The sequence below is a fragment of the Thermobia domestica genome, chromosome 1 (assembly GCF_964235325.1).
Source record: "Thermobia domestica chromosome 1, izTheDome1.hap1.1, whole genome shotgun sequence".
NCBI classification, from domain to species: Eukaryota; Metazoa; Arthropoda; class Insecta; order Zygentoma; family Lepismatidae; genus Thermobia; species Thermobia domestica.
The window spans coordinates 147644871-147666931 of NC_137454.1; the positions used below are offsets into that span (position 1 = coordinate 147644871).

General features: G+C 34.7%; 1 protein-coding gene across 1 annotated transcript in view; it reads left to right on the forward strand.

Annotated features, from left to right (window-relative positions):
- Ir25a (ionotropic receptor 25a) overlaps positions 1–22061 on the forward strand; it is a 222565-nt gene that overhangs the window by 53478 nt on the left and 147026 nt on the right. Inside the window, exon 3 of the mRNA XM_081764277.1 lies at positions 7298–7453. Within this exon, the coding sequence (XP_081620403.1) occupies positions 7298–7453 (156 nt within the window). The remainder of the gene's footprint in view (positions 1–7297; positions 7454–22061) is intronic.

Genomic DNA, 22061 nt, shown 5'->3' on the forward strand with positions numbered 1-22061 from the left:
GCATCCCCTGATACTGTTGCCTTCATTTGTGCCTTATATTATTACCAGAAAGACTTCAAAAGTCACGGATTAATATAATTATAGGAATTATGTGGCTCTGGGCAGGGTGCGAATTACCGGGGGGGATGAGGGGGATTTTCCCCCTCAATCACATTTTGTTCCCCTCCAAAGAAGTCAGCTGAAGTATCCCCACCGGGGATGCTCGCTTTCCCCCTCAAACTATGCTTAGTATAACTCCAAATTTCACTGATTTTAGTTATTTCTTGTAAATTTAATCTTCTAGCTGTATTTCGAAATGATCGATGTAAACTGTTCAGTTTTGGTCATTTCTACTTACCACCTAATTACTCACTATTTTCAACGTTGTTTAGTAGAACTATATTATTATGACTACGGTTGTTACTTGCAACTGTACCTTCGTATCCTTCAGTTCGTCATCGTTTGTGAATTTGAATGTACTAATTGCGTACAACAAAACCACATATAGATTTATAAATGTTCTTAGCGGTTGGCCAAGAAGAAGTAAACAAATAGCTTCTTCTACCATACTTGGCGAAGTTCGGATATGTCATATTCATCCTCTATATTTGTATCGATTATCATCTTATTTTAATTTTTGTTATAACATATTATTTCATTTTCCAGTGTACTCTTTGTTAGCACATGGTCTTCATTCCCCAGTAGGTTGTGTGTATGCAACTCAAAAGTTGCATTTAATTTGTGATAATTAGCATAGTAATCACTGCTTTTACAGTTTACGGAAATGAACTTTTGAAACTGTACTCAAAATCTGAGATATAGGTATTCTCTCGTAAGTATATGTTAACGTACACGCTGGGGGATACGCTCCTAGGGAGCAGACGTGTTAGTGAAGGTGATTTTTAGGTGAATAAGCGAATAATTCAAGATTTGTTTCAGCATTTGTTATTTCCATGTCTGTCATTTTCCGTGTCTGTATAAGCATTTCAACTGGAGCGGGTATTTTAAAAGTTAACCCTTCATTTTTTCATCTTTTCGCTGTACAGTTTGCTGTCCACGCAATTAATATTGTCTGAAAAACTTCAGTGTAATGTTTTACTTTATTTGAATAACGTAGCCCATAGTGAATCAACTCATCTTCAACCTGACAGTAAAGTAATTTTTAAGTGTTGACTTTCCGTGCCAATCACGGAATCGATATTTGGAGAAAAAAAAGTCGTGATGAGCACAGCTTTAGCGGGAAGTAGAAGCACAAGCTCGAAATTTGAATTGAGAGATTTTAAATATCTGGCCTTCGATTTGACCTTGATGTGAGAAATCGGGACCAGCAACAATCCATTTCTTATTTGATAGGCTAATATCTAGATTTTCTTTTTAAAAAAATGTCCGGTTTAACTGATAATTTTAGTGGTTTTCACAAGACTGAAGTAGGTTTCTTTTCGCAACCTGTATGTATTAATGCAAAGTGGAAGCTTTCAATATGAGTGGAAAAATTAACATATGCTTGTGATCATGGCTTTCGCTCGAGCCGAATTTAGTGGGGTGTGTGTATGTCAGACAATATATATGTGCATAGTTATTGTCAGTAGATTTATTAAATTAATAAATCTCTTATTTATTACAGATGTCACACACACACACACACACACACACACACATATATATATATATTATATATATATGGGGGTAAGGCATTTATTGTCTCATTTTGAAATTTGAACCTTCAGACAATGTCCTTTGGCTTAATTTTATCCCCCCCAATATAGATTATCTAATTCGCACACTGGCTCTGGGATCACTTCACGGTATGTCCCATCCATATTCTTGCTGAATGTTTGCGGAGTCCCGTGATTGATGTCTTACCGGTAGCCCACGCTCAAACTTGATGTGACACTACAAGCAAAGTTGGCTCTAAGCATCTGCTGTTACCACTAAAAAAAAAAAAAAAAAAAAAAAAAGGCACAGTATCTGACTGAATTCGGCAAAGAAGAACTGTCAGAAACTATGATAATGTCTGTAGAAACCTTTCTAGTGCAGATGATGTCAAGTAAATTCTCAGCGATGGATAAATATAGAATTCACTTGTATCATCGTACGAAGCGTCTGGATTTCTCCAAATTACCGCCAATGTCATATTCGATACATCATTACAACAGAAGGACTTACTTTCAGTGCTACAAGTGGTACCACATACTTGATGAAGCCCCAGAACTCGATCTATCTCAGTATGGCTACAGAGACAATGATGGCGATGGATCCCAGAAATGACACTTGGAACTTTTCTTATCAACTTCCCATTCCCCTGCACTTATAAACAATGCGCAAGAAACACCTTGTAAGTGTCGCATTAATGTCATGTCTTGTCAATTCTGCAGTTGTGAAAGCAGCGAATGTAAAAATCCGTTCATGTAATTTTGATATTATCGAGTCACGTTTATTTTTATAAATTACATCTATATACAGCTATTCATGTAAAAACTGTATATATTCTAAACTGAATAACACCTCAATGTCACTTTATTTGTTTATCGATTGCAATTATATTCCAACTTAATAATCAGTATTTGAAGTGATGGGAGAGAAAACAATTAAATACAATTAAAAATAATTAACAAAATCAGTATATATAACTTCAGACTTAACATGGTAATAAGCGAAAATGTAATTTAAGTGTATTTGCAGAATAAAATTATTTTCTTGTAAGTAAATAGGATTTATATTCAGAACTCAGATAATGAAGATATAAAAATATGTAATACTACTAAATACAGTACGACTTCTTCTACTAGATGAAATAAAACCTTTGATAAATTACAGTGACTTACATTTAACTAAATACCGTCAAAGTAAATAAAATAAAATGTGGCGTACACATGTACGTTATAAATCAGCATTTAATTTCGCGCGCAATTTTGTGGTAAAGGCAGGTTTTAGGCAACATCGTCGTGGAGGTGGAACAGGGAGATATATGCCCCAACTTTCCCTGAAATATCTACTTACTTCTTTATTACATGGATATTTGTATAGTCTAGATATTTGTAAGATAGTTTAGGAAATAGTACCTCCCTAAACTTTTGATCACGCTACGCCACTGAACAAAATGGTAAAAATAGTGAACTTGCTGAAAATCTAATTCTGAACAACTTTTGGTGAAGGCTATTTTTAAAAAGAAAAACCAACAATTTTAAATATATCCAAAGATTTCTGATATACAAAGTAAGATAATTTTTTGGCGACCTTTGACATTGGCGGCCATATTGCCGAAAAACTCATGTTTTCAGAACATGTGACCAAGCCAGAAATCATCCAATAGTATCATTATGCGAAGTCCAGTAATAATTTGCTCTCGACCTTTTCGATCCAACAGGACCTATGGGTGGCCCCCGTACTAAGGGCGGCAAATTGCCTAGGGCCGGTCCTGGGTGTGACAAATGAGATCTTCGCAACTTAAGGAAACAGGTTTAGTGAGATTCTTGGTTCATTTCTCTGTGTTTGACTCATGAACTCACATTTTTCTTGATTTGATAAATAATTCCAACTGCCAACCATCTACAATTAAAAGTACTTGCTGAAGATATAAAGATGATTTAAAATTCCTATGACAACATTTGGTGGGTGAATGTGTGTATGAAAACATCTGGCTTGACATCTTCCGATTGGTAGCAACCATGTAGTAGATTCTTTCATCTCCTATTTTCAGGACACAGTGTACCTTTGGATGTATGGCACCCAGTGTTAAATTCAGACTTCTATACAAGGAGGGGGCAATAAAAATTTAAGGAGGGGCTCTGTTGTATAGTGCAATAGACAGCGACGCAACTAGGCTAGTTGTTGCTCGGACCAAGAACTCGCCCCCCCTTAACCAACCTAACCAAAACGACTCCTGAAATTGACATCGCATAGTAATTCTCCTATTGCATTTTTTCTTCAAGTGGTAAAGCTTGATTTCAAAATTGCAGTACATAATTTAATTTTTAGTAGAAGATAAACACCAAACTAATTAATATTTGATTGCCAAATAATTTAACAAGGTACATTCGCGAGGTGTCCCCTCGGGATTCGTGTAAAATTGACTCAAATGCAAAGTTCTCCACTGCGCAATACGTATTGTACTAATTTTAAAATTAGCCGCCATATTGGATTCAACTTTCTGTTTTTCAAATAGAAATAGGTGTAAGTGATACATCAAATTCATGTACAATTTTCTCGGAAATTCATTGGTGTAGTTAGTTTTACTGTAGCTTGTACCGTTTGCAAGGTATTGCATGTTAAATGTCAGGCACTTCACGAATATTGAACCAAAAGGAAAGTTGTGCCCCGTGTGTATATGCAATCTTTTACGTGATTAATCGTTGACGAAATATTCTCTGAATGTACATATATACAGACACACAGACCTCAATATGGAAATGGTAGGTCTTCACCCAAATCTGGTTGTATCTGGATTTACAATAGGCATTTTGACCGTAATATAATACTTTCTTGTTATAGTATAACATGGAAGTAATAACAATCATTCACAGAAATGTACTAAGATTTTGATACCAATGTTGTAAAGAGTTTGTTTATACCTACCGCATTTTTCCAGTTAGAAATTATTCCGAGATAATTCTCATCAACCCAATGTCATTTCTGGTGCCTTTTCCTTTTCTGAATCCAAATTGATCTTCCTCCAATATATCTTCTAAGTTACTTTCCAGCCGTCTGTTTAGTATGCGCCCAATTATGTTTCCAGTGTGGGAAATAAGGCTAATGGTTTTGTGTTCTCTGCACTTCTTTGCTTCCTTTTTCTTGGGTAATGCAATCAAGCAAATTCATGGACTATTCTCCACTCAGGTAGATCTTGTTAATTAGTGAAGTTAGTACTTTCAATGCATTGTCTCCTAATCCCTTGAGCAAATCTGCTGATATGTTGTCGTCTCCAGTGGCCTTCCTCCTTCGCATGTCCTTGATGGCTTGTACTACTTCACTTTTCAATATACTTCTCCTTTCTCATCATCATCCACCTCTTCCTATGTTTCGAAAGCAATATCTTTGGGGCGGTTCTTCTGGTCATACAATTCTTTTAAGTATTCCTCCCAAACTTTAAGCACTTTTTTATGGTCACTGACCATTGTTGATCTTCGATTCCAAACGTGCATATGTATTTGCTAGCTTTCCATCCTAATTCATGTGCTTTCTGGTACATCAGATCATATCTGTCGCGCCGTTGAAGTTCCATTATTTCTTCACATATGTGTTCCATGTACTTTTTTTTTGGCTTTGTCCAATTTATTATTCACTACTCAGCCTTCTGTATTCTTTTATGTCCGTGGTTTTCACCCTTCTGCGTTCGTTTATCTTCTTAAGCATCGCTTCAGTTGTCCATGGTTTTCTCGGTGCTCTTTCCATCTTGTCAATGTTCTTGTGGTGTATGTCAAGTAGAGTCTGTTTAACTTTTCCCCAACTATTTTCTACATTGTCTACCATATCGCCAATTACACTGAATTTTTCTTCGATCTCTTTTTTTACATCACTGTCCATACTTCTTAATCGCTCTATGTTCTATTTTCGATTTTTCTCCCACTTTTCTTTATTGTTTTTAACCAGGTTTGCACTTCCGTCACCAGGAGGTTGTGATCCGAATCGATATCCGCTCCCAATAGTGTCTTTTCATCCCGTACACTATTCCTGCAACGTTGTTTGACAAAAATGTAGTCGATTTGGTAGCGTTTTTTATTTCCTGGACTTTTCCATGTGTACAGCTTGGTTTTTCTTTTCTTAAATGACGTGTTCGTCACCACCAGATCATGTTGCTTATAGTAGTCGATAAACATTTGGCTCCGTTCGTTTCTTCTACCTTGTCCAAATGGTCCCACCGTCTTATTCGCAGCTCCTTCTCCTACTGCGCTGTTGAAGACTCCCATTACTATGACGTTGATCTTAACTCTTCCCTCCTGGTGCAATATGTTGTTAATCTCATCATACAATACTTCTACTTCGTTGTCATCATGGTTGGTTGTTGGCATATACACTTGTATTATCACAATATTCACTTGTATTTTTATATATATACAGTACATAAATATAGCTTTGAATTATCTGTTCCAGCAGAACTATTAATTATTGTTGCAACGGATGACAACTTTTCTATCGCCATAAAAATTCGTTTTTGTTCATTTTCTTGTTAACTACACAACAGAATTGACCTTTAAGCATGTCATTTTATTAAGCTCGATGTGATCTATCAACTGATGTAGTCTTATCTTTGGAGAATATTTTAGTTAAATAGAAAATAAAAATTAAGAGTTCATAAGTTCCGGCTATATCTCATTAGCTATACTACGTACAGGGTGACCACAAAGTCCCGTTATTACCCCTGAAAATAAGTAACATAAACTACTAAACGTAAGTAAATAACTAAACGTGAAGAACTGAATGACATGAACAACAATGCTTTAGAGAGGTTTTATTGAGATAGGAAACATGCCCAAAGGATCAGTCTGTTGACTGTCATTCTCATGACAAAGGAAAATATGTCGCCAGGTTCTGTGCGATATTTTGCGGAGCATTGCAGGTGTAACTTGAGTGAGGACTTGTTTCACAGCTTCTGTCAGTTCGGCGGTGGTATCGTAACGGTTTTGTGCAACGATTCCCTTTATGAACCCCATAGCGCATTATCACACGTGGTGTGGTGTGGTTTCTCTCATGCGCCCAACAACTTGCAATCGTTCACACAATCTGAAACAATGGAAAACCTTACATTAGCATTTACAAAGGGGTAACGGGTAAACTTACATTAGCATTTATCAAGGGGTAACAGGATTTTGTGGCCACCCTGTATTGTCGTTTTGCTAATGTCAGAGTCAGTGGCAGATCAAAAAGTTAAAAACTGGGGGGGGGGGTAGCCAGAACTCAGATTATTATAGGTATATCATGAGTTAACTATTAACTTTAAAAAAATATATAAATAAAAGCTTAAATTATTTTTGCCACTCAAAAACCTGAGGGACCTAGCCTCCGGCCCTGGGCTAGATCCGTCACGAGTTATAACGAAAAACTTCTTGTGTGTATAATTCAGCCTCAGTCTCACATTAATACATGGTTTCGTTCAGCATCAATTTTTAGGTTTAAAAAATCATTTGTTTTCCTCACTTTTGTCGAAAACTACGCATTATCATTTTCTTCTATTCACAATCAGTGATATCAATCGATTGGAATATGTCTGATTTTTGAACAACTGTTTTCCGTTAAACGCTAGTAATGTTGTAGTATTTTCTTGTTTAATCTTCATAATGCATATATAATTAAGTTTTTGTTTAATTCTCTATATTTACAGTATTTGTCTACGATGAGAAGAACACAATTGCCGAGAAAGCAGTAGGAGTTGCTCAGGACTATCTACGAAGACAAAACAAATATGGTGTCACAATTAATAATTTCGATACAGTGGTTGTCACCAACATCTCCGACGCCAGAGGTCTACTTGATAAATGTGAGTACAGACATTTGTTTTACTTATTTGAAGCTTAAGTACAGGGTCTTCCAAAAGTCCTGCACAAAAGTAAAAAGCTGTAACTTTGTAACCATTTATTGTATTTGTACAAAACTTTTAGTGGACTTGTAAGAAAGTCTGAAATTTTGTTTTCAAGCATTTTTCAACTCCAAACCTCCAGCTGAGCACCATTTACGTCCAAACATTGCTGAAGTCTTTTCGGGAATCCAAGAATGGCATTTTGACGTGCTTCATCCGTAATACTCCCAATCACATCACGTATCTCCTTCTGGAGGTCCTGAACATCTTTCGGTTTTTGCTTGTAAACTTCTGTCTTCACATGTCCCCAAAGCCAATAGTCACAAGGCGTGAGATATGGCGATTTCGATGGCGACCAACGATTTCTTTGGACTTCGCAACACGCTTTCCTGCACGAACTGAATCACATCAACACTGGTTGTTGGCCTTCCGCTACGAGGCAAGTCCAAGACACTTCCGGTAGCTAGGAACTTATCGTACCATCTCTTGATACTTGAACCTGCAGGTGGTTGTTTCTGATATTTTTGTCGGAAATTTCTTCTCACCAAAACACTAGATTTTAACTCACAAAACCACGCCACACACTGCACTTTCTCTTGAGTAAACGCCATCTTTGTCACGTGATTTGCGGTTATGACTTCAACGTTTACATCCGCTCATTATTGCCAACAAAAATTTTAACATTTCCACTAAATATTACAAACAAAATACAAAATTGTAAGTAGTACTTTCAAAGTTACAGCTTTTTACTTTTTTGCAGGACTTTTGGAAGACTCTGTATATGAGAAGCTGTTGATGGGACAATTTAGATTCGGCGATGAGTGAGCTTATGAATAGTGCAGAGAATTTTACTAATTTACAACAAAAAATTAACTCTGTTCACTGAACCTAAAAGAAGGTTGATATAAGATGAAAGAAACGTAGGTATGATTCCACAGTAGAAATTATTTTAGAGGAAGCATTAAAAGAGGAATTACTACTTGAAAGGGAAGAAAAAATATTACATTAGATATCACGAAGTGATAAAGAAGGAGAGGGTTGCAAATAGTACAACTCTTATTTTGAAACATGTAGAGCCGAATTCAATTACCGCTGATGGTGCTTGCTTGGGGTACAAACTCGAGTAATGGTTGATACAGAATATTTATGAGAAGATTCAAGACGAGACAGGGAACATTGTGACTCAGAGTGCTCACCTTGAGTTTCTATCTGCACTCTCAATGGTCGTCATCAGAGATCCCTACTTGTGAGACCAGCCTTACCACTTATGGCCCTTCCATTGATTGCCCAAATATGTAAGTATATGCAGTATTTACAAAATACTTCAAAAGAAGTCCCCTGCACTATCAATGCTCAGTCGTTGGGATCGAACTGCCCCCTAACAAGTAGGAGCCTACCACCATATGTTGATGTCACCCGAGAAACTCACCTTTCCCTTGGAGAACTCCCAGGTTACCGAATCCCACAGTATGACCACAGGGCGACAGAGTCCAATCCAAACAAGGAATCTCGTTATGACCTAGGGGGCTCGGATCCTGGGCTTGTCTACCTATTTGTTCATCCGGAGCGAAGAGACATCGTGCAGACGCCCAATCAACCAACTCCCGGACCCAAAGGCACGTCTCGCTCGCCCATTTCGGAAGTATCCTTAATACTTCTCTCCCCCGGTAGGGATGACAGAGTACATCGTTCATTACCGGTACAATGGGTGATGTAGTCCATCCGCATCAAGAAGATATTCCAATTTAGAGGCTATCATTCGCTCCCCCTTTCGTAGGCGTGGCTGCAGAACCCTGCTTCAACAATATCAGTGGTGATGTTATGGTCACTCTTGGGCTCAATGGTCCATATCATTGACCCGTTTGGGATGCTGGTAGACTTTTCTGTCCTATTACGTTCCCAAGTAGGAGATACCATCATTACCTCCATCTATGTCAGTTACCATGCCTACTCCTACACGGAAGAGCGATGCCAAAGAACACGAAGCAATGTTTACTTTGATACATTGGTGTCACAACAAAGTATTGCTTCACAATCTCGAAACTAATTTTACTTTCGATCACTGGCCAGAATTCTCTTGAGTCATGACTAGTCTCATTACTAAAGATCGGGTGTTTAGTTGCTAAAAACATGGGAAATAGACAGCTAAATAGGCACTTTTATTCAAAATAAGCACTCAAATAGGTACCCAAATCTAATTCAAATCAGTGATAATAGCCAATCAATGACACCAGCACCATAACATGGAACTTTCCCTGGGAGGGTAAGTATTTGTACCTGCTAGAACAATATTAAGTTGGGTCCCGTAGGAAAATATGAAATTTGCCCTCCATACAATTTAAACTGTTAATAAACATTTTATGCGTTCTAGAAGCTCTAATTGGCGCTTTACTGAAGTAGGGCTCAGAGTACATTTGGGGCAGCAGCAGCACCTTAAATCTATTTTCAGTTCTTTTATAAATATGGTGGCCCATTCACTAGTTAAATTGAAGGGATAATCCTTTGCACAACTTAAAGCCTTAGGAAACATATCATTTCTGGGGATCCTTAATAGTAGACATTTATTAAAATGGCCGCAGATTACATTTTCGTTTCATTTAATTATATATATATGCAACTACCTCAACGACTTACAACTGCACTGAATGTCACACATATATTGAATTAAAATGGCAAATACTATTCAAAAAAATTCGGAAATATACCTGTTTGTTGTTTGTAGAGAATATGTTGTTTTAGAGGGATAGGCATGAAATTATTTCCATGCATATTTACAAAACAAATTATTTACAGCACTTTGTTGCTTCATACAGCAGTCCAGAGTTTTAGAGCACTTTATCACTACACATAAGAAATAAATCTTTGGTCACCTTCGAGCAAATAGATGAATTACTAAATGTGTTTCAATTCAATACATTTTGACAGTCCATTACAAGAAGTCTTTAATTGAAATTACACACAAGTTACAAGGTATTTTTTCAAGCTGTCAATTAACGTCTTCAAATCGGACAACACTTTTATTGGGTTCAAAGTGCATACACACATATACACATATCTTTTTCCACGACTGATCACAAGAGAAACACCACCAAACTAGAATGAAGTCTCGAAGAATTTATGCTACGTGTTTTCTTGGTGCGTTTGTGGAATGCAATGCTGTCACAAGCAAAGAAATGAGAGGGGACGATACAAATTACATCTAGCCATTTCGTCACATTCTTTTCATTTTGATTTGATTTGATTTTCAGTTTACCATACCTTTCAGCAGCTAGGCTCTGTGAGACGTGGAATTACAGCTTAACGTGTGATCCGAACTACATAAGCTCCCGCCGGGAATAGAACCCGTGTCTCCCACGCCAAAGGCGCGTATACTAACCGACGTTCTTTTCATATGTTGAGATTAAGCTTGATCAGCCCTGAACGTAATGTAGTTTCTCTTATTTTTTAAATTTCTTGGAACTGATAAAAATCTTTCTTGAAATAAGAAATCTTAGTACACGATATAGTTATTATCATTAAATCCTGATTTGAAGAAAATACAAAGGATTGGCAATATAGAACGAAATAGGGAAAATAAATTTTGCTTAAATTGAAGGAAATACCACCCAAAATGATCTTCACCATAGTAAATTTTATCATATTTTAAATATTAACAATTAAGCATTTTGCCAACATCCGGTCTTAGTAAAAGCAACCAACAGGAGTAAATGTTAGTTAAATACAATTTACGTTTATCTTTGATCTTTCTTTGGAACTTATCTGAATCACGGAGAATAGTGATGAATTGAAACGGTCTGTAGAAGACGACAGAGAGCACAATTTTATAAATTGTTACAAGGTAAGAGCTTCAGCGTCTGGTTTGCTTTATGTATCATTTGATTCATTTACGATAGCACATGATTGGATTCTGTGAAATTCTACGATAAATGATTGTGTACCTAAGACAGTACGTAAACTAAATGTCAACTAACACACTATGTTAATGAAATTCTTCTAAAACTAAAGCAAAATGTAGGATTAAACTTCGGTAATTCTGTATACTATCATATATCATACTCACATGAAGGTGAAAAATATTACATTTACAAATCATATTTCCATTACTGTTGATCCATTAAGATAGGCAATGATATCCGTAGCTTTTAGTGTCTCTTATATCCAATGTTAAATTTACCTATGAAAAAGCATAAAATTTCTTAAATATAAGACTAGCAAGACTGAGACCAAGGCCAATGTAGGCCCGAGTTTTGGTCTTGATCTTGCATTTGGTCATCGCTAGAGTATAGACATTTTTATGTTTTAGCGTATCTATTATTAGCTGCCAATAATGTCGAAACTTGAACGTGACATAGTTGTCGTGACATAATTTCTTAAAAAAAAAAAAAAGTTTCACTGTCACTCTATACTATACATTATTTGTTTTAATGTTCTTTTGTAATACTGGTATTGCTTTCATGATTCGAAACGAGAACAACCAGTCTTGAAGACTACAAATATGAAAAGTTACGATTTTTGTACTGCAGATCGATTGAACAAATATTGAAAGATTAAAAGATTAAACACTTCTAACCTACGCACATTTTGTGAAAGTAAGTGGCGAGAAAGCCGTGCCCTTTGTCCTAAAGATACAGTATGAGCGAGTGCATACGTGAACCTTCATACGTTTCTAAAGCAAACTCATTCTGACTTGTTGGTCTTTAATGCATGATTGAAAAATAACTGTGGGAAGCAAAATGAAAATAACTAAAGTTGATAAAATCAATCTGGAAAAATGTCGGACGTACTACGGGAAAATTTTCCAACAATATTACAATTAAAACAACGTGGTAAAAATAAGTTCACATTAATTTATTTTTCTCTAAATATACAATAGGATTTGAAAAAAAAATGAACAAAATTGAGAATATCAAATTTTCCAGGAAATAGAGTTTTCGATTTTTATCCTTCAGTAAACTACTCTTCTTTTCGAGTGTAAGGAAAAAATACGTAGAAAATTAAGTAGAAACCTTAAGTTTAAAATTTGATTAAATGGTACGTTGAACAGTTTCATTTCTAACCTATGCGCATACGGATACACATCAACGGACTAAAATCCGCAAACCTTTCCCGAAACGTGTATATCCGTTGATATTTCGGATTCGGTTTTCTTCATATCTACAAAATCGTTTTCACTCATATGTCGCTCAAAACTTAAAATAATAATTAATTAATTAATAACATGCGTTCATATGACATTTGTGACCTATGTCAAAGTTTATTAGGCATTAGTAATTAATTTATGTTAATAAGTGGAAGATTGATAATATATTTTGCAAATTTGCTTGTACACAGGCGAGCGGTGGATCAGTGCTAAAATATTCATCTCTTGTCTCTCGGTCAGTGCAAGGTTATGCTCACTCGTGGTGGACATCAATATAGTTTTATTCAAGAGTTTTCCCGTTTTGTTTTACTATTATCACTCTAACTATCTTTTCATCTTTATTCTCTTGTACTTATTATTCATCTCCTTTATCCCAAAGTGCGGGTCTTAGAGTAAAAATTAAGTGTTGTTTCTTCATTTGAAATAGTTAAAGTAAATATTTCACATGGTGCTTCATACAAGTAAAGTAAGTTTCATAAAAGGTGACAACTAGGGTAATCTATACAATTGATCTACGTTTTCTCGATATGTCACGTAGTTACGTAACAAAAGAGAACAACAACATTAGCTGTTGCCTGGATACTGAAAATACACAGTATATTATAATGTGAACTTAAAAAAATGGGAAGGAGACACCAGTTTGAGGAATATTTGTGAGAGTATTACAATTAAATCATATCGAATTTAACGTTATTGATACACGAATAGAATTTATCTTTTGCTTTTCCATCTGACCTGACAATTTGATGAAATAACGCTCATGGATGTGGGAAATGCATTCTTTTACTTAAATTAATAGTATTGAGTGACTACGCCCCCATCTTAGTTTTTGAGTCCATTGATTTATACGGGAATTTATTTTTTCTGTTTTTGTTTGAAACGAACTGGAATTCTAATGACTTGATTTTACTGATTTCTTCTTCAAGTAATGTTCCTTGCTTTTCCAAATTAATTTGTATTATACAGTATATAAATATAATATTACTTACATTAAGTTTGATTACTAAACATTAAAATTTAATTTTCACGAAATAAGGGACATCTTAAGAGATTTGGAAACGAAATCAAAATTCAAAAGAAAACAGAAAATTACTCCCTATACAAACAATGTGGTATAAGAAACAAAAATGGCCAGGTGTTCAACACCGTTAAATTGATAGCAAAGAATAATAACACCATTGCTTCGAATAGTTATATCTTATATATAACAATAATAATAGTAAAATAATAAATAATCGTCATTCCAAATACCAAACCGTGCATTAATATTTTGTGAGGATATCAGTTTAGACTTAGCCAGGGTACTCTACAATTCCAGTGCCCCCTTAGTATCTACCTTTGTTTCTTTGTACATTTTTTAAAATTATATGCTGGAATAATCTTACACAACACTTTTATTTCAATACTGAACGAGGGTATAAAAATCAAATATGATAGAGCTTTACACCTGCCTAGTACGTCCATCTGGAAAATATCTCTATATCTCTACGAAATCTATGTATCTAGGCCGAAGATATCTCTACGAAATATATGTACCTATTTTGGTACATGAAGCATAGGAAAGGAACTGGGCACATAATATACCTACTGACCTTATTAAAAATTTAGGGAAGGTAAGAGAAGAAAGAAATGTTTCTTATATGCTGTGAAATAGTATACGAAACGTGGGGAATATCCAACTAATTTTTTTCTCAGGTCATGTTAATTATGTTAAAAACGAAAGCAAACACAAATTGTGTCAAACAAATAACATAAACTAACTAACTCTATGGCCTATTGAATCCGGAGGTTCAATGCAGCGTTCACAAAGGCTCTCCACTGACTTCTATCCTTAGCCAACTGGATCCAGTTTCTACTTTCTATTCCTATTTCTGCGAGATCCAGCCCATCTCCTCCCATCTGCGCTTAGGTCTTCCTTGTTGGTTGTACGGTTGGTCTTCCAATTAAGAATTTGAAAGCGTTCTTACTTTGTTCTCAAGAACAACAGGCTTGATTATCGTTTTATATATTTTAAGCTTCAAATTCCTCGACAGAATTCGCAACAAGAGATTCTGAACTGAATAATAACACGCAATCCCTGCTTTTAGTTGACATTTAATTTCTTCGTGAATATGGTTTTCGCCTGTTAATGTTGATCCTAGATATTTGAAAGTATCCACTTTATCAAAAGTATTATTCATATTTTAACGCATCCGTAGTTTGTCGTATTACAATCCCGACGAACTTCCACATATTTAGTTTTCTCTGCATTTACTTCTAAACCCATGTCCCTACAAATGTTTAATAAGACCTCTGCATTTCTTTCTATTGTTCTCCTATCATCCCCTATTAAATCTACATAATTAGAATATGCCATAAGTTGGTGAACCCCATTCAACTCTAGGCCCTGGTTGCTATCTTTGATTTTCCTTATGGCGTATTGCAGCACAAAATTGAATAATAATGGCGACAACGCATTTCCTGAACAAATAACATGTGCGGCGAAAATTGCACAGTGGATATTGAACCGAAGAGTGTGTGTCAGCACAAATCAAGAAATTAGCAATTTGGATTTAGAACGGGAAAAAACACACAATATATAATTTGGTTTAGTGAGGTTAATGAATAAAATATTTATTGAAAAGGAAAGAGAGTATGGGAAGGTTTTTTATTGGTTTAGAAACAAGTTCGAGAGAATAAAATGGAATTGTTTGATGGATGTACTGAAGAGAGTTGGAAGAAGGAAAAGTAACAATTTTTTTTAAATGATCTAAAGCAGTGATTTCCAATCTTTTCTGACTGGCGATACTTTTAACTGAACGCCCACTACGTGGCGAAACACTTGTTTGATTTTTATTAATAATAATATAAATTATAATGGGGTAAAACTATAAGTTTCATTATGAAGTAGTGGCCATATTGTGTGTAGTACTGAACATTGTTACTACCGACGAATTTACTGGTACAACCTGCCTCAAAATTGATTTTAATTAATTATTAAGTGTTTCATGATTTATAAATTCTAAAATTCCGCGACACACCGGTTAGGAACCACTAATCTAAAGGATAAGAGTTACAATAGATGAAGAAATGACAATGGAAAGTACAACTGGAAGTGAAGTTTCACAGGATTGTTCCCTTTATGTCATATTATTCAAAATCTACTTAGAACAAACAACTAAAATGGTCTACACAATGAAGACGGTATTTCGATACGAGGCAGATAAATAAGGTGTATTTGCTTTGCAGATAAGCTACTCTCATAACGGAATCTGAATACTTGGAAAATTTTAGGAAAAAGCTGCGAAGATTAATGAATAAAAATAATAACAAAAAAAAAAAAAATCAGTGCTTGAATTGAGGGTATGGAAAGAAGCTGAAAAAATTAGCTGCGTGCAACAAACAAACAAAGAAGTGTTTGCCAAAGTTAGGAGATAATAGAAATAATTAAGATTTTAGAAAAGAGGAAGGGAAGTTGGTTAGAATGTTATTTGAGAACAAATTGTTTCATTAGAGATATGGCAAGAGGAGAAGATATTAGAATGATAAGGGAGAAATTTTTACATCAAAAGGAAGAGAACAGTGCTGAGAGCTGCAATTCATGGCAGCTTCTAAGTTTATAGCAAATATCTTCTAGTGATAGCAAAATATTTATGTGAATGAGTGCACACAGATTTAATGACACGTTAACGAGTGAGTGCTCAACAAAGAATGAAAGAGGGACCGGTGATGTGGTGGTTCTGTAATTTACCTCTTTTGGAGGAGAAATAGTGTGATGTGAAACGGCCTAATCTGTGAGGATTGATCTTACGTGATTGTCTTTCAATCCTCTAACTCCGTCGGATTCAAGCCCCGATCGTGTTCGGATCCCACGTTATTAGCAGGTTTTGTCCTTTATAATCTCGGAAGAATAAGGAAACAAAACACACAATTAATACAGTAGTTCGGATTGTACTTTAAACTGTAGGTCTACGTTTTATATTGCGTCTGTGCTCAAAGAGACGTTGAACTTTTAAAAGCAAACATTCAAAATAATTATATTGATTGTATTCAATTATTATTACAAAGTATGCATCTGATACAGAAAAAGAATATTCTATATTCGTATATTCGAGAACACATTTTACCTATAAACATATTTCAAATTTCTCTTGATCTTCTTTCAAATAAATTTCAGTATGGTAAGAAATTTTTAATTTAAAGAGCATTTTATTTTATTTTGCCGAAAATTGAATTATGCAACCTAGAGACATTGACGTTTCATATTTTTATTTGAATCTGTTCTACGCGTAATAAGTGTTGCTAAAATTCGATTAAAAGAATTATTCATATAAGCTTTCAAACAACAAACTAAATGTTCGTCGAATATTTATTCAGACATTAAGCGAGCATAGTACGTAATTGGGATGAAAACAGATCTGATAGCAATATCTGGATTTCCTGTTTATTTCGTTGCTAGAATAACGCTATAATCATATAATTTTACATATTCAACTTAACTCGAACATGACTTGCTGCAATTTAGAAGTTTATGCACTCAATGTACAGTACATAGTACTCTTAATTTCTTTTTTCGTATTTATCCCGTTTTTAATTAATTGCAATAAACTTTTTCTTTTTCTATTTTATGGCATTCCTTCTACAACACCCTTCACAAGACAGTTTCTTGCCACCTTTCTGATTAGTTTACAGTTTCTTGCCACCTTTCTGAATTGTTTTCAACTATTGTTTTCTATCCGACTTTTGTTAACATTTCCTCAAGGGTTTTTCTTTCCATTCATTTAATTTTCTTCATTTTTCTTTGCACCCACACTTCGAATGATTCCAATAATTTTCTATCGCTACTGCATAGTGACGTTTTCACTCCGTACAGTACCATACTCCATATGAAACCTTTCATTAGTGTTCTTCTTGTTTAATTTTCATTCAAGGAACACTTAAACATCCTTTTCTTCTTTCTAAAAGATTCTTTTATTATTCGAACAGCAGGAAAACAAATATTCCAATAACATTAACATTCACATTCTTTACTTATAATGGGAGCGAATTCTTAGATTGACATTCTATGTTTTTAACGTTTCGTAGACCAAATATGAAGACGATAAATTATAATGGCATAATTAATGGAATACCCTCGAACACAATGCTCGTTCACCAAAAAGCTCTTATTGGTGAGGATCGAATGTTAGACCTGTGCAGAAGAACAATGATCTATCACTGAATTACTTGTGTATCTCTTTTTACGAGCACTTATAATGAACAGTTCATAAAAATATTTTCTCCTGTCTTTAAACGATAAATTCTTATGGGTAAGATTCATGCTACATTTGAGGATCAATAAGTGTAACAATAATAAAATGAAAACAGAAAACAACCAGTTTTCCTTTTTGCTCAAGAAGAGATAAATCGATTGTAATTAAAGAAGTAGTTATTTAGTCCTTAGAGTATATGTTTCACTTATGATAAAATATTCTAGGACTAGAAAATTACATTTTTCTGTACTACTGGAAAGCAAGCCACTTTATCTTTCTCTTGTTGCCTGGTTTCTTCCTCAATTCTCGGTGGAAATACATATAGATTTCCCTTGTTTATCAACCATTCCAAATTACAAAGTATTTGTATCAATGACTACAAGGAGTGATTACATTTCTATAGTAATAGTTAAGATTATAAAATAAATTACTTATGATGATTACCAAAATACTAATGATGTGCCATTCAATATTATTCGTTGATTTTGCCTTGACACAGTTCCTGGTGTTGTTGAGGATTTGTTATGAAAGGGTTGAGGATTGAGGATTGATCTTGTATTCGAATAATTAAACGAACTTCAACCAGTGTGGTGTGCAAGATCTGTTAGTTTCTGTACTAGAACATAACGAAGGGTGCAGACTTCCATGTAAAAGGTGTTCTTGAATGTTTAAAATTCAAGCATGCGTTCATTGTTTCTTTATTAAATTCTATTTTCTAATTCAAAAATAAAATATTTACCTGAATACTGATAATAATAATGAAAAATATTCATAGAAAATAATGTTATCAAAATGATTTATTTGTATTCCTATTAGGAACTTAAAAGAAAATGAAATTAAATCGTTTGTTTAACATTTCTCGCTAAATGTCCTGTTAGAGAAAACTGAAGATAACATATAGGTAAATGCAAGGAAATTATATTGAAAAAAGTGGTGGAAAGAGAAGAATTCACTATGAAAACCTTCGCAAAATCACATAATCAGGGATCTAATAATGATACTTAACATCAGAGATAATCACTCTGTAATTAAAACACTGTAATGCCTATTTAAAACAATTCACAATATATATGAGATTATATTTTTAGTATAACTTCCATACTATATAAAAATTTAGTACAATTTAAACCAATTTTGAGTATGTCATGAGCTGAGAAAAGAGTTTTCTAGAATCATTGTTCATCAGAGAAGAAAATCTTATCACTATTTACGTTCGGAAGGAAAGAGAGCGGTTGACTTTCTTCACATTACTAAAACAACATTCCATTATAATGACTTCAATTCAAATAAAAATACATCTTCAGACTGGAAGTTTCATAGATCGAATACTTCGCATTATTGATTCATTGAGTTAACAGAGCAGCAAGGTTTCGCAATAACAAAAGACAAATATAGTATATTGTTCTTAGCTAAAATTGTATATGAATGTATTCTGGGAAATAAAATGTGTCCTGGAAAGAAGATTCTAACATTAAAAATACAGAGCAGAAATTGCGTTCGATACTGGTACTAAATTTTATTTATAATTCATATTTTTTCCAGCATTTCTTCTTTTCTTTCCTCACTCCTATTGCTTCCTCCCATAATATGCCCCACATAAACTAATAGAGAGCAATTTGACTTTAGTTGTATAAGTGAGGGCGAATTGTATTGTAAACAAGATGAAGGATGGATATTCAAGAAATTTCTCTTAAGCTCCTTACGTGTAATTGATATTGATTTCTTTTATGGATTTTTCGGTTATTTCGTTTGACACATATGGAAACGCACTAGAAAAACAAACGAACCTTTTTCTTATGTATGGAAAATTAGACATTAATATTGGTCTACCACATCAGTAATTACACAGGAAGATCAATAGCGAGAACAAAGATCTACTTTTTGTTGTTTTTCTTTAGATGTGACAAATCAAATAATGCCATTGCAATCAAGAAATTTCTCATTTACTCAACGGCATACCTTCATCTATAAGAAAATATTTTAGACCAACAAAATTACATTTTCTCTTTTATTGTTTGATTTATACTTTGTAAAATATTTTCAGTAAAGAATGTTTAACCATGTTTACGTGTCTGTAAAATTGAATTTACTGTTCATAAATAATAGCCAAAAGGTATTTAGTTTGATTAGATTTACATTAGGGCAAAATTTTTGGGCTTCAAACCTATAAATAAGAAATTACATATTTTGTTTACAAAATACAAGATTTGCTTAGTTTCGTTATTTAAAATTTTAAGTTTCTTAACAATAAGCAGAAATTTAAGTTATTGCTGTTTTATATATATATATATCGCTCATTGATTCTAAACAGTGAACATTTTGTACATTTAACTTGTGAAATCACTCGTGGCGAACTACCGCTTGCGGAGCATATAGCAGCTCCAAAACAATACAACTATATATATATATATATATATATATATATATATATATATATATATATATATATATATATATATAGAGAGAGAGAGAGAGAGAGAGAGAGAGAGAGAGAGTGTTAATGAACTACAAACTGTAAAAGGTGATTTCTCACGTCAAAATAAGAGAAAAAGATCATATGGAAATGTGGGGAAAAGTGCATAGTTTCAGAGCTAGGGCTGTCCAAAATCGCGAAAAAGACAAATTTCAACAGGCCCTTTTTCGAATTCCAGAAGCTATGGATGGTGGTCCTTATCAGCGTAAAGGAAGCCATACACAATCCAAAAGTGCATATTTCGTCAATTTTCAATAGGTATACAAGGTATTTCCTACAGGGTGTAATTCCCAGGTATGCTCTCAATAGAGTTTTCAGATATACCCTGATTTCAATGAAGATCTAAAGTAGGCTAAAGGTAAGCCTTGACAACAAAGGACTTCCAATGCTTCGGAGGGAAATCGGAAGTGTGTGTGATGCGATGTATTTCGTCACGGTATATTTCACGCTTCCTTCACTTATAAGCGTGAAAGAAAACATTGCAGTATGTGTTTTACCGAGTACGAGAAACTGTGCTGCTAACGATCCTTAACACTTCCGACATCGCGCCAAAGGATTCTGTGTTCACTGCTATCAAGGCTTATCATTTGTCTACTTTGGACCAATCATAAAGACAGAGCATATCTCAAAATTCGGTTGATGGTTTGTCTGGGAATTTTACCCTGTATGGAATACTCTGTATAGTCACTGAAAATTAATGAAATATCCATTTTTAGATTGCGTATGCGTGACTTCCTTTACGCTGACAAAGAGTACCATCCACAGTTTCTGGAATTCGAAAAAAGGTGTGTTGAAATTTGGCTTTTTCGCGATTTTGGACAGCCCTAGCTCTGAAACTATGCACTTTTCCCCACATTTCCATACGATTTTTTTCTCTTATTTCGATGTAAGGAAGCACCTCTTACAGTTTGTCGGTATAGTTCATTAACACCCTGTATATATATATATATATATATATATATATATATATATATATATATATATATATATATATTATCAGGTAAAGATTAATAGGAACAAAGATAGCCACACTTATGAGCAATTTTTGTCAGAGCTATTAGAACTTAAAATGATCTTCTGTAAGAGTTACTTAAACTTCTCACACAGTCGCTCCTAGATAACTTTTTCACGACATCGTTTATTTCACGTCTCCGAAACGGAAGGCTCACCAAAATTCATGCAAATCATTGCGCAGAGTGAACCTCTATCCAACCCCGAAATGCATTTTTGAAGAGCAATGACTTTTACCTTAAGTTGCATCAGAATTTGGAAAAGTTTCTCAGTGTCATGCAAAAGTTTTATTCAAAATTCTTAGCTCTCAAAATTTGAACTTGTTAGGAAGAATAAGTTCAGAAGTCTGATAAAGCTCGAAAAAACATTTACAGTAGAGCGTCGATTATCCGAACGTCGGTCAACCGAACGACCGCTTAACCGAACTGTGTACTCGCTCGCACCTGTTACTCTCCCATGCTACCGCCCATCATCCCCCTCACTCCCAAACCAAGTTTCCCACAGTAGTCGCCGCACTGAGCCACCGCTGGCGGAACATTGCTACTAATGGGGCCTTCATAAGGCGCTGCTGACCGGCCAAGCCGCCAGTCGCTGTGTTTCAACAATCAGCACACTTCTGTCGGTTTGGCACTGGCTGTAGAAGTACAGTACAGTACAGTACAGTTCGATTATCCGAACAAACCAGTTTTCCGGACACCCATGTCCCCCAATTAC